This window comes from Patagioenas fasciata, chromosome 6 (assembly GCF_037038585.1).
Source record: "Patagioenas fasciata isolate bPatFas1 chromosome 6, bPatFas1.hap1, whole genome shotgun sequence".
Taxonomy (NCBI): domain Eukaryota; kingdom Metazoa; phylum Chordata; class Aves; order Columbiformes; family Columbidae; genus Patagioenas; species Patagioenas fasciata.
Window position 1 is genome coordinate 7,572,081 of NC_092525.1, and position 16,493 is coordinate 7,588,573.

Genomic DNA, 16,493 nt, shown 5'->3' on the forward strand with positions numbered 1-16,493 from the left:
CCACTATGAACAGTGTGATAGAAGGTTTCTCTCAAATTTATAATTGTTTTTCACATATATAATTACGCTCTTATTTTCAGTTATTACCTTTATAAACTAAACCAAACCACCGCTGCAGTCAGTGGTTATTACAGACGCTTTTGCTCTGTGCTCTCCTGGCTCTTCCTTAAGATACCACCAGGACTTTACTTTGTGTTTTTCCCTGTAGCAGGCTGTGTCTTGTACTGTTTTTTAAGGAAGCAACATAGTTTCTAAGTCACAAGACAGATCACATCAGAGCTGTTCAGAGTCAGAGACATGGTGAGGATTTGTTTGTATTTTCTTGAGGGAGCTTTTTTGTGCAGACTTAGATACGATGTGGTAGTGCAGTGTGGCTCGTTGATCATTAGATGCAGATGTTTTGAATGTCCTAACGTTGCCCAGGTGACCTTAACTTGGTTAGTACGAGGACTTTTTGTTTCTTCAGTGGGTTTTTTTTGTCCAGCAGTTCTGGTGGTGATGAAGTTGGGCCAAACTTACTCAGCTGATCTGTATTATCCTGTTGCCAGTAACCCGGAGACCAGCTGAGAACACTTGTGGCAGGTCAGGCTGACATGGGGATGCTGCTGAGGAGAAAAGCACAGCCTGCGTGAGCCGCTGAGCCTCTCCTGACTTTGGGAGGCAGCAGCAGTTTTTGGTTTGAATGCAGGAACACTTCTGAGGGACAGTGCTGTTCCCACGAGTGTGCACAGCTTGGTCGTACGGTCAGGAGCCGTGCTGAACTGAGCTGACTAGCGCAGATGTTCCAGCAGCACTCGATACAATAATCTGATGCAATTTGGCAATATCTCATCCTTAAAGTGACAACGTGATCGTAATGTCACCAGCCTGTAGTCTCTGTTGGCGTTACACACAGATCAGCATTGTCACCCAGTGCTGCTGTGTTCCAGAAACCTGAGTTCATCAAACTGCCACGCTTGTACACAGTAACTTCTGCTTGTCCAGGTCCTTATTGACAGTACTTGCAGTTTATCGTATTTTCAGAAAATACAAAACTAAAGTGACTTTCCACATGGCAGAGGGTAAGAGCATAGTTTAAAAAAAGTCACTTTAATGCTCTGCAGTCGCTGGCAATGGAATAGCAGATTATACACGGGAATAAGGCTGGACCTGGAGAAGGAGGGTTGAAAGTAGCACTAATGCACTGGTAGAAGGAGAACAGATGTGCTGAAGTTATTCTTTCTTTTTCTGGCAGGTCACCTACATCAGACCTCAACGTGGCATTGCATGAGTGCATGGCAGCTCTGGATTTATTTCTTAACAACAAGTTCTCGGATGCTTTAGCTTCTTTACAAGCGAAGTAAGTTGATCACTTTTACTAGTTTTCCTCTGTCTGTTTTTCTTTGCTTCACCATTTCTGAGGAGAGTTGACTAGACAGCTGGTTCTCTGTTAATGGTCAATAAGACTGCATGCCTTTGGTTCAGAAGGGGCTGCTAAGTTAATGTGTTAAGTTTTGGGAAGACCGAATAAGTGCTTCACACTTGGGTGAGTAAATAACACAATTGATCAAAGATAACTACAAAACGTACAGACTTGTCCAGAGAAGTAACCCCTCAGCTGTAGTACGGTATGTGAGAGTAGAAACCATCCTTTGTCACATTTCCCTCCTCTTCCCATATTTTTCTGAGAATTTCTGTGTTTATACTTTTGTGTCTCAGTGAGCAGCTGACCATGAGCTGCCTGGTCTGAGACACATTACTTTAGGTATTAATTCCTTTTGTTTGGTTGGCTTTCAATAACCACTTGCAGAAACTGTCTCACGGCTTATTTTGCAATTCAGTGTTGTGGTCATACACTGTGTTTCCGAATTACATTGCAGCCCAGCCTGTAATAGTGGCCCAGCTGCAAGCAGGGAGGTCATAAAATAACTTCTAAAATTGTTGTATCTTTCCAATGTCTGTGATTTTTTGTGCCCCATCCTGAAGCCACCTGCATTCTTGGCTTGTTGAAGTTTGTGGTTACTTCCCTTTTTTTCCCCCAAGTTACTGAATTTCTCTTTGAGCCATCAGCAGATTGTATTGTGCCTTCTTTCAGGCCGCTGGAATATGAGGCAACTAAACAAAACAAGAAGAAACAAGTAGAATTCCTGGGTAATGCAGTAGTGTGTGTTCGATATGCATTGAGATAACTGTCTGCTTTGCTGAGCTATCAGCCTCAGTCTTTGCTGCCAGAATCTGTAGCTTAAGCATGTAAGTAAACTCTGTGAAAGACATTCGTAGGCTCAGACATATTAATAATACTGGTTTTATTCACAGCAGTGTTGTTTTGTGTTTATATATAATCAGAAAATATCATAAAAATGGTAAGAAGAATAACTGTTTTCATTAAATTCTGACAGCAAAGCCCTTGTGCCCATCTGGAAATGTTTACTCCATGCTTAGCATAAAACAGAGAGAGATTTAATGGAAGGGGGTTTCCAAAACACTGCAGAAGCTAGTGGGGCTGTGGGGCGTTTTTCCTGTAAATCCATCTTTCTTCTATTGTAATTTGTTTTCATTCAGCTTTTGTTGCGCCCTGCAGAACATATTTCGTGAGCTGGTGCTGGTTTTGTACCTGACTATATTCCATACTGCAAAACCATTTTGCAACTGGTTTTTCATGTTGGCCTGTTGTTGTGAGGAGGCCCTTGTTCCTGTTGCCTTTGGCAGTGATCTTTGTGAGTGTGGAGCGGAAGCAGGGTGCCCCGGATGGCTGATCTCCGATATGGGCACGCTCCGCGTCTCCAGGGAGTGGCCGGAGCTGTGGAGCGGGCACCTGTGGCGATACGGACTGTTTTCTTCAGGAGTCGCCAGTTCCTCGCTGTTGCCTGTGAGCATGCTGGGGTTTGAAATTGGTTTTCACAGTCGATAAACATGCTGTCTTTGTTTAAAGAAATACTTCTCAGTTTCTACATGCTTGTAAAGGATTTCATATCTCCCATTTTGCAGCCTCACCACGTGCGCTGTAGGCCATACTCTGTTCTGTGCTACGTTACTGGAGATTCACTAAATTACTCACATTTGTCTTCCACAATAAGTGTATTTTCAACTGATTTGTACCATGTGTAACTGGGAACAGATTTGGCAGTGCACAAGAGATAAAATCAAAAGGCGTTTCCTAGCAGTTTAAAAATAGTATCTGAGGATGGTGTCTAGACGTGCGTTTAGATGAAGCTCCTTTTTTGTTTGTTTTTTTTTTTCTATTAGAAAAGCGAATCCACCATAAAGAAGATAACTCGTTTCATTAAAAAAAAATCATCTGGCATTTTTTGCTTCGTGTTATATAACTTGTCTTGTTTCCTCAGCTACCTTTTAGGTTTTAAAGTCTTTATTATCATTAACAATCATTGTACAATAGTGGGCTCCAGTGATCTAGTGGTTTCTGCAGTAAGTTTAATTAAATTAATCTTTTATATGGAGTATTCACACTAAGAACTCTTAAGAAATTCCTTAAATTCAGTCACCAAACGCAGCAGTGGTTTTCAATATGTAACCTGTTAACTGTGACAGTGGTGACACAGAGACTGTCTGCTCACTGGAGTGGGGAGAAAATGCAATCTTCTCCTCAGCCCTGAGACACACAGAGTAAATTGGTTAAAACTGACTAGATTTTAGCCTTCATGTAGTTGCAAACAGATATGGAGTTGTTTCTGGTGAGATGTCCCTTCTTCTTCCCCAAGACATTTTTAATACTTTTACAATTATCCTGAAGGAAAATGTGGCATAGCCACCTGATAGTTTGCTGATGTGTTGGATCACTTGGGAGAACGGTAAATAATAAAGATAAATTAATGGCACAGAGTAAGTAATCTGGATCGCTGGAGGATCTGCAACACATGTGCAGTATCGTAAGAACAATATGAGGATGATTCATTGCGGGCAGTTGACTTTTTATTTCTGAAAATAGTCTCCAAAAATCACCTGGTGGAGTGTTAATCCCAGGGTGGCTGTGGTTGAACGTTCAGTTCGGTCCTTTGGTGCGGGAATATCTCAGGTAGGTGTGAAGGGATTGTGTTGCTGGTTAATTGTGAAACTCTTATTGGAAGAGTGTAGTTCTCTGGTACCTATTTGCTATCACTGGAACTTTTAATATGAACCAAATTTACAATATTAAAAATGTATACTCTGATCTTTAAAAAGCTTGAAGAGGTTACTAAGGAGCTGAAGCCTTTCGTAATGGCTGTTTTCATGGTGTGGTGAAATGTTCTTGCCCTTGCGGAACACGAGCAAACGTGGGGTTGTTCAGTGGGGCGGAGGAGCTCTCTCTGGGAACTGATCTAACCCAGAAGATGTGATCGTCAAACCGAGAGTGATGAGAGAGGAAGGGGAGGCACGTGGGGACAGAGTGAAGCTCTAGACAGTGGTTGGATACAGGTGGTGTACAGCTCTGCAGAAAGCTCATGTTGGCTACTTATTGTAAGGAATGTCAAGAACATGAAGAAGGTCATTATTTCTATGTTCTTAATTGTTGGTTTCGCCTCCTAGCTGAAACAATTTGCTAGATTACGACTTTTGGAGAATGGCTTAGATCAAAAAGGTTCAGGGGTGCCCTTGTTGAACGGCAGCTTTTTGGCTTAGACCAGGCTTAGACCAGACTGGCAGCTCCTGGTAACTGGGGAACCTGGCTGGGGATTGATTAGAATGGTCTGTTCTAGTTGTAAACTTAAAGCTAGTTGGGAGTTTCCTAGGAAACAGGTTTTTATTGGAAAACACTGATTCATCAAAACAGGAACTTTCTGTGGAAGCCCACGAAGTAGACCTAGTGGGTTATTTGGACATGGAGTGGACCTTCTGATCAAAGCTGAGGAAAGCGTTGAGGCCCCGTGTGACCACGTTCTCCTGACACAGGTCTGGTTTGAGCCTCTCCCTCCTGGGCACACCTGGGTGAAGGGACGGTGGGTCTGTGGAGGGTCCTTGTCACTCTGTCCTGGTGGATTTGTTTCACTTCTCACCACCATCTTGATACTCGGTCAGGGCATGGACTTGAACCTGGGGTTTCTGTGACCTTGCATATCCTGCCTGCTGCGTAGTGTAAAAGGATCTACAAAAAGATTTTGGGCTCTGTGTCTTCCACAAAAAATACGAGCCCCTGGGTCAATTCTGATGTCAACACAGGCCAAGCTTTTTGATTTTCGTCCTTCAGCTGGAGGGAGGAGCTGTCGCCAGCCTCTCTTAGGTACCTGTTCTCAAGCAGGAATAGCTGTTCTCCACCAGCTGTCAGGAAAGGAGAGCGCTGCAAGGTGACAATGATTGCACCCTGGCTGGAGAACAGGCGTGTGGCTGAACTCCGTAGCTGCCTGAAGATACTACTTGCAATCCTGTTATTCGGCCATGTGATACCAACCGCTGGGATAAGTCATTAATCAGAATATTGGTTGTGTTTATGTCATAAAGGCTTGTTAACGCCAACAGTGTCCTGGGGAAAGTGCTGCTGAGAAATCAAAAGAGGGAAACATTAAAAAAGCTATCAAGTTTCATTCTGTATCCATCCATACAAAATGCAGGCCTTAAGACTTTGGGCAATATGCCAGGATGTAACTGGCAACTTTAATTGCATGGTTAGTAAAAATAGCACAGAAAACTGTTACATTTGGTTGCATTTCTACCTGCCTCCCAGCCACTGAGAAGAAGAGAGTAAATATTAGTGTTGATAAATATCAGTACACTAATGATAAACATTAATTAATATCTCCTTTAAAATATAAGAAACAAAATAGATGAGATCATTCATTAGGGCAGGAGCGATTTGGGATCAGGAGCAAATTACTGTAGAGGGAAATCCCTCTTCACATACATATCAAAAGTAGCAATTTTCCTTTTAGTGCAGTGAATTTAGGTATTTATCTGCTTTGATTTTGAAAGTAAATTCCTAACATTCTGGAAGGGGACTATTTTAGTGCCTTCTTTGTACATTGAATTTGAACCTCTGGAAGGGTTTTCTTGTAATAACCGTGAGATGAAGTGTCTTTCCCCGCACCCCCTGACGCTGATGAGTACTCAGACGAGCAGGAACGCTCCATCGGGCTGGTGGTTTATGGGATGTTCATTTTTTTTCTGCTTGGTATTACCGTAACGCAGGAGGCCAGGACAGAGCTGTCCTGACCCCGCTGGATTTTAAAGTTATCTCTTCATGATCTGTCTGTTGTTCTTGCTCGTGTTGGAGGTGAGACGGATGTTAGCATAGTCTGGGGTCACAGGACTAATGGCAGCTGGTGATGTCCCAGAATGGTTTTCATGCTGGGTCGGTTTAGGGGTTGGTTAGAGCAGCTTGTTAAGTAGCCTGTGGATGTGGCGAGGGGAACTAGGGACAGCCACAAAACACAGACTGCAGTGGTTTTAATGGTGTTCCCTGCAAGGTTCCTCAGTACAGCCAATCTGCTCTGTGCCAGGCGTGTTGGAGAACGTGACCCTTCGTTGTCATTGTGAGGGCTGGAAGGGGAGCACCAGGTATTGGTGTAACGCTGCCTGTGCCAGCGCTGGGTGTCCCTAGACCCCAAAAATAGATACGCAAAGAAAGTCAGGATAATATCACTGCTCTTCAGCAACACTTGTCCAAGTCGTGCTGTTTGTCAGGAGTGGGTTAGCAAGGGCTACAGAGAGTTTCAGGAATTCATCTGAGCTTTCCCTTCGGTATATTTCCCAAATCATCTTTATTGGACCTCTAGACCTGAAGATATTGTGACTCATTTGCAAAGGATTAGAACACACATGGGTACTGCCTGAGCGCTGTAAACGTGTGCAATGTAAAAAGGAAAGGTGCTGGCAATGGCCGCAGGTTGGAGTTTATTGTTTTCTTTGCACTAATGCCAAAGTTTTTGACTTTCTGCAAAAGAGGTGCCATCTGAAACCCCACAGTAGAATATGTAAGTTGAGCAATTTGGGGTGGAAGATCGGCAGAGAGGGAGAGGAGAAAAAACGCTCTGTTTGGCATGGACTGGAGGGCTTCTGCTGGGAAGATCTGTTTGAGAAGATCCCACTTCGGCCGTGGTTATAACATTGTGTTATCCTCTTGAGTCTGTCCTGAGCAGCTGTCCCGAAATAGAAGAATTGGATTGGCATCACGTGTTGCAGTATTCATTAGATACTCCAGTAAAAAACCCTGTGATTCTGTGGTCCCTGAATAGTTGGCCATGTGGTTAGTTCTTATGCTTTGTTATGTTAAATACCTACTCATGGCTCCAAATTGAAACATCTTAACACAGGCATTGAAACTGGAGCTGTGGACATGATTTCCTGTAGAAATCTCGATGCATTAGCATTTCTTGATTATTTTGCATATCCTTTGTGTTTCATTTCTAGTTTATTTAGACCTAGTTCCCATCAGACTGGTGAGTTTCTGCAATTGGGTTTGTATTTGTTTTTAAAAAGTAATAATATAGTCAAATCAGCTGTATACTGCACCTTGTGTTTTCTTGCAGAACTAAAGACAGTATGTATCACGCGCTGACTTACGCCACCATTCTGGAGATGCAAGCGATGATGACGTTTGATCCTCAGGACATACTGAATGCAGGAAACACAATGAAGGAAGCACAAGCCACTTGTCAAAAGTAAGCGTGGAGAGATTCCGTCAATAAATAGTCTCTTCGTGGGAAACTTTTGAAAGACATACAGGTTAAAAAAGGACGTGTGGTTTCACAGAACACACAGGAGGTTGGAAGGGGCTTCAGGAGGTCGTCTGCTCCAGCCTCCTGCTCAAAGGAGGGTCGGTTGTGAGGTCAGACCGCACAGTTTAGGGTTTTCAGCAGTCTGGCCTTGAAAACTTCAGCTTACTGCAATATCTGATTTTTCTTGCCAATTTGATTTTTGTCCTGTCTGTATCCCCACTTCTGCGGTGTCTGGAGGCTGTTTAGCGTTTGCAGACACTGCAGAGTCTCGCCGTTCGGTGATGGTTGTGCTGTCTTGGAGTCAGCTGTGCTCCCACCTCTGTGCACACATATGCACACGTACATACAACATAAATCAAAAAGCCAGGTTTCTGCACACAGAGGGCAAAAGATGGACCCCAGGAGGACCATGCTGACTAAGTTCTGCATGGAATATGCTGAAGTTTGTGTATGTGGTGAGATGGCAGAGACTTGGTGAGCACCAGGGGTGTGTTAGTGGCTGTATGGGTGGCCAGTTGAATGATAACGTTCTCTGTTGATGATGCTTTGTGTCCAGAATGACCAAACTCACTTTTCTGCAGATTTAGGAAGAAAACAACAGTAGCTGATTCTATCAACAGCCTTGTGCATAGGCAGACCCTTGAGCACTTTACTGAAGGTAAGATTATCTGTAAATGCATCGTGTTTTCATCTCTTTTTTTTGCTGCAATGTGAATTGTGTAGAATTGCTCACCCAAGATGTTTTTGCAGACTGTGAGTTCGCTGACAAAATTGCTGATTTGTCATTTCCAAAATTGCTGTGTCACCACATCCCAAATTACTAACGTTTTGTTGGCTGCTGACTCAGCATTTCCAATAGTTGCTGGATAAAGAAGTACCTTGAAAGAAGTGGGGAAATGCCTGGAAAGGTTCTAGATCCAGAATTCCTGGAAAGAACCAGAGGAATTCCTCCAAAGTTTCTGGAACTGTGTGTCATTTGCTGTTTGGAGTAACTTCAGTAGTCTGGGACTGAAACACTGCAGCGAATTTCAAAACGTTTTCTCAGTTTGAGCTTTGTGATTTTATTCCTGTGTTTACAGGCCAAGCGTTTTTTAATCACTCTTTGTCTGACTGATTTGTTTTCTTCCCCGCTCTGCGTGGCACAGAGGAAATCCACGCGGAGATTTGCTATGCTGAATGTTTGCTTCAGAGAGCAGCACTCACGTTCCTCCAGGTACGGATTCCCGAGGGCTCTTTGGGAGGAAAGAACTTCGGGTTTCGTTTCTTAAGATGAATGAAATGGTAGAAGACCCTGGTTTGACCTAATGGTGTAGGATTTTCTCATCCGTATTAAATCTGGATTTTATCTGGACTACCTGCTGATGAGATAGTAGAATGTTCTGTTGTCCTCCCTGGTTATTTAAAGTGGTAATCTCAATGCGCATATCACTGAGTCCCCTGTGACGCCCTTCTCCAACCCCTTTCGGATGTGTACAATGGAACTGCGGTAAGCAGTGATGTTTCAAACACTCTATATTGGGATATCAGACTTTTTTAAATTATCTTTTTAAAAGGATGGTCATTGAAGCTGTGCTCTGCTGGAATGCCAGCGAGATTTTTGTTTCAGTCCGTTGGGTGTGTGCTTTCCCAGGCTGCTCTCTCACTTGTTGGTCCTTGAACAGCTGTTATGGTCTATTAGGCTCCTCACGGGCTTTTTGCTGAACAGTGCCGCCTGTGTCTAAAAGGAGGGGAGCTCTCCTTCCTCTTTGAATTTTATCTGTCTGTACCAATGAAACTTCATTTGTTGGATGGATCGACATTAGCAATACTTAATTGGGCTCCAGCTTTGAATTTAAATTGTTAATCATAGTTGAAATAACTGATTTTTCTTCTTGATTTGGCTGGACTTGCTATATGACAGTGGCCCGTTTCATCTTTGCAGAGGAGATAATCAAAGTCACATTCACAAAGGGCTTCTGCCTCTTGGCTCGCAGACGCTGATAGAGAATGAAATGCAGGTGGTGATTTTATGATGTCTGGGAGCTGTCAAGTGGGCTCCGATCTGCGCTGCTTGTAGTTTATGAACCCTGTTACCTTTGTCAACGATCCGCCATGCCCGTCTGCCAGAAACCATCGCTTCATGGCAAACCAGCAGCCAGAGTAGCTGCTTCTGGAGGATTTTAGAGCGGTGATGATGGTGATTTTGTGTAGAATGATGGACTTTGAAATGGCCAAGGTGTTTCCATGTTCCTTTGGGGTCATGAGTAGCCTCTCGCCCTGGGGACAGTTTGGGCAATATCCAAAGCTGTGGAAGCAAGGCTTTTCAGAACTTCTTTGTGCCTTTGGAAAGTGTCTCTTTGTTTTAAGCACTGTTTTCACAGGTATCTGTTTTTAAAAATGTTTATAGATACATGAGAGTAAGACGATAATTTCTTGTCCTTTCCACATAGAGAATCTCTGTTTACTTGCTTCCTCTTCTATTCTGTGTTTTATTTTTCATGAACTCATGAACTGGTTTTAAAAATGAAACAAAGGCACTCGGTTCCAACAGCTGTTGAAGTGGGTAGTTTTGATGCTTAATGTAAATGACCAAATCCGGTTGAAAACACATAAAAATTAGTCTCAGGATTTTTCAAGGGCTGGATTATTCTCACATTGTTATTTCTGTTGTTCATATAATGAATGCTGAATTTAAACATTTTTAAACCATCTTCTTTCCATTTGCCACTGAAAGGAAAATATGACTGAACTTTTGCATATGGTTAGGTTTGCCATACCCCTTCCCCCCTGCTGCTAATTAAAAACTGAACTTTCTACAGAACAAATTAGAACAGGATCATATTTCTCAGTGTTTATTTGTCTGTGTGTGATTGGAGTTCAAGTCTCTGGGGATCTATCATCAGGAACTGCATGTTCATTTATGGTACATAGTTGCTGTCCTCAGCTGTCGCTGTTGGTCACGTTGGTTACGGGTGGCTGTGAAGGACACGGGCAGCTCAGCATGAGGCTGCCCATGCTAGTTCCTAAGAAGCAAAGCCTATAAGAAGTTGAACGGTAACTTTGATTGAAATATCTTCCTGACTTAGAGGAGGATGGAAGGTTCTTTGAGGCAGGTTCTGTCTTGTGTACATACCAGTAAATACAACTGGGCCCCAAATCCTTGACAGTAACAGTGAAACAACCAAATGTTCACCTGATCTAGGCTATTTTCTCCACAGTGCTTCATATAGCCCCTTAAAATGCCATCACAGAAAAGCAACCTGGTAAAACACATGTAGTCTTCCTATCCCAAATTGTCAGCAGATACCAAAACAAACCAGAGTGACAGATTATATAGGATGAGCGAGGCAAGAAAGTGCCACCGGAACGTTAGGAGACCCAAGAGTTCCCTCTTTGGGGTACAACTGTAAACTAGTGGTCCCTCAAATACGCTTTGCCGTAAGTTCTCAGTTCGATATAGCTTCTGGTGTAACGCCTTAGCCTATTAGTATGGATCTCATAGATACGTGAATATTCAGACCAGAAGGAGCGTATCCTGCATAACTTTAATTAGGATGGGAAACTATATGGTGTAGACTCCTGAGGACAAGCAGTTATTTCTGTCTCAGGCCGAGCCAGGAGGTGTTGGATCTCAGCTGCGCTGAGGGACAAACGAGAGAAAGCTGTTTTTTGAAAAAGCCACAAATACACGTGCCTTGGGTGCCATTCATTAGCTTAGTCCTCATGTTCATTGATGCAAATACGGATGATCCAAAGGCCACAAGGGCTAAACTAATTTCAGAAGGTGTAAAAATAAAGTGTATATGTCTCAACAGAGTAAAAAAATATTTTAATATAGGAAGGAAATCCTAAATCTTTGTGTTGTTTCTTAGAGACTTCTATTGCCTATGTCATGACACGTTCAAGGCTTGTTCATCTCAAGAAAAATAAAAACCCTTTATAATTCTTAAAAATCCATATTACTAATGTGTTTCTATTCTAACAGGATGAGAATATGGTTAGCTTCATAAAAGGAGGCATCAAAGTCCGAAACAGTTACCAAACATACAGGTAAGTCAGAGTTATGGTGTAATTAAGTGTAGTTTCAGTAAAAAGTGCCGCTGGTCAAATTGTCAAATTCACAGATTAGTTACTGTTATTATGAGCCTCATGCCTGTAGCCTTTCTCAGCCCACACAAACTCCTCTGCATAACCAAGGACACTAATACTATGGTTGATTTGAAAGGTAGAGGCAGTGGACCCTAATGCTGTTAGCTCCCAAGGTTTACCTGCTTCAAGTATTATATGCTTGAAGTTATGGCAAAAAATAACTATTCTAAATGATGTAGTGCTCGTTGTGTCTCCGTAGCATAATCTGGAGGTTTCACTGCCATTGGGCATACAAAATGGCATTTCTTTGTAGTTCTAGCTGCAGCGTTTTGGGACATTCAAAACCAGTAGCTGAAGCACAAGTAATTCCGTAATAAATGCATGAAACTGTAGCAAAATTAAGAGACAATAAACTGAAGAGCTTGCAGTGGAAAGTTATAAATGTCTTCAAAGATTAACCAAATTTACAGGAAATGGGTTTATCGGGGCTGGTTAGCACAGCAGAGCAGCTGCCGCCTCTCCGTGTCACCGGGTCCCCGGACAGCCCCGTCCCGGGGCCGCTGTGCCGAGCAGGTGCCGCTGCAGTGAGAGGTTTCGTGAGCCGCACTTCTCATCTGGGGAGGTGCGGCAGTTGTTCTGCTCTGAAGAGAAGGTGGGTGCTGTTGGAAACGACAAGCAGTGTCGCTTATCTGAACTCGCGCTATGCCCATTACTGAGTGTCTGTAAGCCAAAAACATCTGCTTAAGCAGGAAGTTACGGGGAGCTGCTTTCAACATGTGCAAAAGGTTTTGAAAGGGCACTGGTAAATTCTAAAAATGACATTAAAACGTACACTACGGGAAGCAGACTCAGTTGTGTCTTAATAAATTAAGATCAGCTCTAATATATGTAAAAACAAAGTATTATAAATCTGGTAACCCTTGGGTGGTCTTCTTCAAAAGAATGCTAACAACGACTTGCATATTACTAAAATGTGCTTCGACAAAGGGAAAGTTTGTATCTGAGGTTGGCGGTTACAGTTTCGTCCTGTACCTTTGATGTGGGAAGAGATAATTGTTTGCAGTTTTGGTGAGAGCGTGGTGCGACAGGTTACAGGGAGAACAGTGCAATACGGCAATGAGAATTTGCTGTGATTGATCAGTGCTTTTACAACACGGTTTCTGGTGGAAGCGCCGTCTTTCCTTTCCCCCCTCCTGGGGGGTCCACAACAGCAGCCCTGGAAAGGCGGGAGTGAGTGTTGCAAAGATCCATCTTTGAACCTGTCTTTGAGGGAGGAAGGTTACCGTACACTGTAGAAAAGATAGAACGAAATAATAGTTCGTGAATAAAAAGTATCAGAAAACTTTCACAGTAGTACAAACTTGTATGAATAATTTTTAAAAGCAAAAGCTAAGTATGCATCGTATTTTGGTATATTTTAGGATTTTAAATTTGAACTCAGAACATACACAAAACGTCGTCCAGTCCAGGTTCTCCAGAAGTATTATATACTGAAAGGGAGCGGGATGACGGTGTCCACGTTTGGGTGGGCCGAAGGTGACTGAGTGCAGGTCCATTGTAAAGGCTGCAATTACAGTGAAAAGCATCTTTTGGCAGCAACCTGCGGATTAAAACGTGACAGCCTGAGTACAGATATGTGGCTGCCATCGAAACAGTATTTTTCTTCTAGTAATTAACAAAATAAACAATAGTGTGAAAAACGCGTAGAAGGTTTGGAGACAGAACAGGTTCAAATCCAGCTGGATTACACAGGGAAATAAAGGGGCACTACAAAGTTGAGATACCTGAATGTTACAAAACTAAGTGAAAAGGAATTTCCAATATACCTGCCCATTTAAAAATATTTCTTACAATTGTCTTTTCCTATATATAAGAAAATAGTGTTTTGAATGAAGATGCACAAAAAGAGAATACCTAATCCAGGATTAGTGAAACTCACGCTTGCTGATTTAAATTTAACTCCCCTGCGCTGCCCCGTCATCTTTGTTGCAGTCGTAAAGGTTGGTGTTGCTCCCAACAGCCGTTCTGGGAACACTTTTGGGCAGAAATGTGCTTGCAAATTGCCTATGTGTATTTGACAGGAATTCATCTCCAGGACTGCGTGGTTTTGAATTGATAACAATGTGACCGAAATGATTTGTTGATAAATCCAATGCAGTGTTGTAAACGTTGTTCACCTGGGTGAGAGGACAAATAGACCTTTTTTGAACTACCGTGTAGTTCATGGTAACTGGTTTACTTTCTTACTGAACTGCAATTAATTATTTTGTTTACTGACAACGTAACGGAATCTTGGTGCGTTTTCAGGGAGCTGGACAGTCTCATACAGTCTCCACATTACGTCAAAGGAGAGAACCATCTCCATTTTGAGGGCGGTGTAAAACTTGGAGTTGGAGCATTTAATCTGGTATGTACCAACAGTTTTGAGCTGAAGCCCTGCAACCTTCTGAAAATAATCTTAACTTAAATACCAGAGAAGTCCCATTGGCCTCCGTGTTACTAATGAGACGTCAGAGAGACGTTGACTCGGATGCTGAGGGGTGACGTGGTTGTGCGGTTGATGGGCTGCACGAAGTGCACGGTGGTTCCCCTTGCTCGCGTTGCTTTGGGTGAGTCCAGCACGTGCCCAGGTGTGAGATTTACTGCATAAAGTACAAATGTGTGGTATGCACTCAGTATTTATGAAACATCCAAGAAGTATTAGTTACTAAGCATGTGCTGTGTAAGCATATTTCTATGCAGGGACTCCTGGAGAAGCAGGGTCTCTGTATTAAACAAATATTTTTGTTTAAATTGTATGTAAAATACAGCGGGTATACATCTACCCAGGAAATTGTCAGATGTATAAAGGTGTTTTTAATAATTTTAGTGATGATTTATTGTGTTTGGAAAAGTTATAGAAGGCAGCTGGGAGCTAGGAGGTTTATTGCTGCATAACTATTGTATTTCTTTCTGTAGACATTGTCCATGTTTCCCGCACGGATTCTGAGATTACTGGAGTTTGTTGGATTTTCTGGAAACAAGGTAAATGTGAACTGAATCTTACTGGTAGATTCCCATCACTCCTAAATTAAAACACGGAGAAGGGTGTTTCTCTCTTCCTCCTCAGTGCAGCCGGAGCCCTCTGAAAGGCCCTGGTGTCACTGCTCACTGTCGCCACTGATGCTTCCTGCAGCTCAGTCTTCCTTTATATTTTTGTCCGAACTGTTACACTTAACAAAGATTGTGATACCATTTTTCAATGATGATAAGTGATAAAGACAATGGCTAATACGATGGTGTTGACATATTTGGTTTTTTAGTGCTTATGCTTAGAAGTCCATAGCCACAGTGTATTCTTAGCCTTAAATATATTAGCTTACCTGATATTTATGACGTCTGAGTCTCCATGACAGGTTTCAGCATCGCATCCAGTCAGGGAAAAGAATAATTCGGTTTTATTTCTGTTTTTTTTCTCTGTGTCTTTAGTAGTAACTGATCATTTGAGTGCAGCACCGAAATTCCCTTTGCTCAAAAGACTAAGGGTTTTTTTGCCTAGAGAGTAACCGGTCTGACCTGTGTTGTTTGTACACGCAGTTTAAAGACAGAGGTTGGGTAGCGAGGCACCAGTAAGCTCGCATGAACTTGAGTTACTCTGCAGGGCAGATGCACAGAAAGCGCTCTGTTAGTTTTTCGTGGATTTGTTGTTTCAAAGTTGGGTACTAAATTGATGGGAATATCTTGGCCTTGGTGCCTTCTACTTGCTCTTGTCTCTCAATCTGCCAGCAGAACAGGAGCTTCACTCACAAGTGGGTTCCTGGATTAAGAAAACACGGTCTGTTTAACCATTGGTCACATTTATTTCCAAAATACTGGGTAAAGGTAAATGTTTGATGTCCTGCAGACACACCAAAAGCTGTATAAACATGTTCAAACTTAACTCTTTTGTAATGCTTCCTATTGACTAAACAAGTTTTAAGGAGAAAAATGTTTCCTTAATCAGAGCTGCCACCTTAGGTGCTGGGTGGGTGAGTGTCATCGCCATTTTATTGGTTTGCAGGAAGGATCTTGGGTCTGAAAAGAAGCTGTCTAGTTTAAAGCGAGGAGCGTGCGGCAGAGAGCGCTGACCAGGAGCGGTGGAGGCAAGAATCAAATGGCTGTACCTGTCAGCTGTGAAAACAGAGCAGCTAAAGCAAAGTATTCTAGAAATGTAAGGGCAGTTCACTCACCAGCAGAGTTCTGAGAATACTTTGCTGAACACTCATCTTGTTGCTGCAAATGAAAATTGTCCCTCTGATTGAATTTCCGATGTTTTCTTTTGGCCCTGGGATTTCTTGTGTGGCTGTGAGTGGGCTGATATTTGTCTTGATGAGTCAGCTCCTGTTCCAGTTTTCTTAATAACTCACTGAAGCATAACCTGGATTACCATAAAGTTAAGCAAAAACCTGTTCTCTGCATACCATAAAAAGGAGTATTTTAAACGTGTTGATTGAAGTTCATTGGTGGTCATTTATTTTAATATCCTAGAAAGTCTGCGTTTAACATTTGTGAGTCAGATGCAAAAAGCAAAATTGCAATTGGTTTTCCAAAGCTTGCAAGAAGAAGGTGTCCCCTGCAATACAGACAAGAGTCTGGAAGGTGAAGGAAACAGTGGCAGATGAGAGGGAAGGTTTGTGTGTTATGTGCTGCACCCCGTCTAGAAGAAAGGGGTCTTGAATACATTTGTGTTTGATCTCACAACCTTTTCCATTCAGTGCTCATGGTGAGCATCAGTTTGTGCAAAAACCAAGAGCCTTGGGCTGTTTACAGTTTACCTGTGAG

General features: G+C 42.5%; 1 protein-coding gene across 4 annotated transcripts in view; it reads left to right on the forward strand.

The window, feature by feature from the left end:
* TTC39A (tetratricopeptide repeat domain 39A) overlaps positions 1–16,493 on the forward strand; it is a 42,171-nt gene that overhangs the window by 9,519 nt on the left and 16,159 nt on the right. For 2 of the 4 annotated variants that reach the window (XM_065842001.2, XM_071809874.1), the window contains exons 2-8: positions 1,235–1,339; positions 7,437–7,568; positions 8,207–8,283; positions 8,771–8,838; positions 11,590–11,654; positions 14,001–14,100; positions 14,652–14,717. In XM_065842001.2, coding sequence (XP_065698073.2) covers positions 1,235–1,339; positions 7,437–7,568; positions 8,207–8,283; positions 8,771–8,838; positions 11,590–11,654; positions 14,001–14,100; positions 14,652–14,717 — 613 coding nt within the window. Of the gene's footprint in view, positions 1–1,234; positions 1,340–2,074; positions 2,230–2,737; positions 2,849–7,436; positions 7,569–8,206; positions 8,284–8,770; positions 8,839–11,589; positions 11,655–14,000; positions 14,101–14,651; positions 14,718–16,493 lie in introns of those variants that run through there. The other 2 variants (XM_071809875.1, XM_071809877.1) reach the window with 2 other exon arrangements.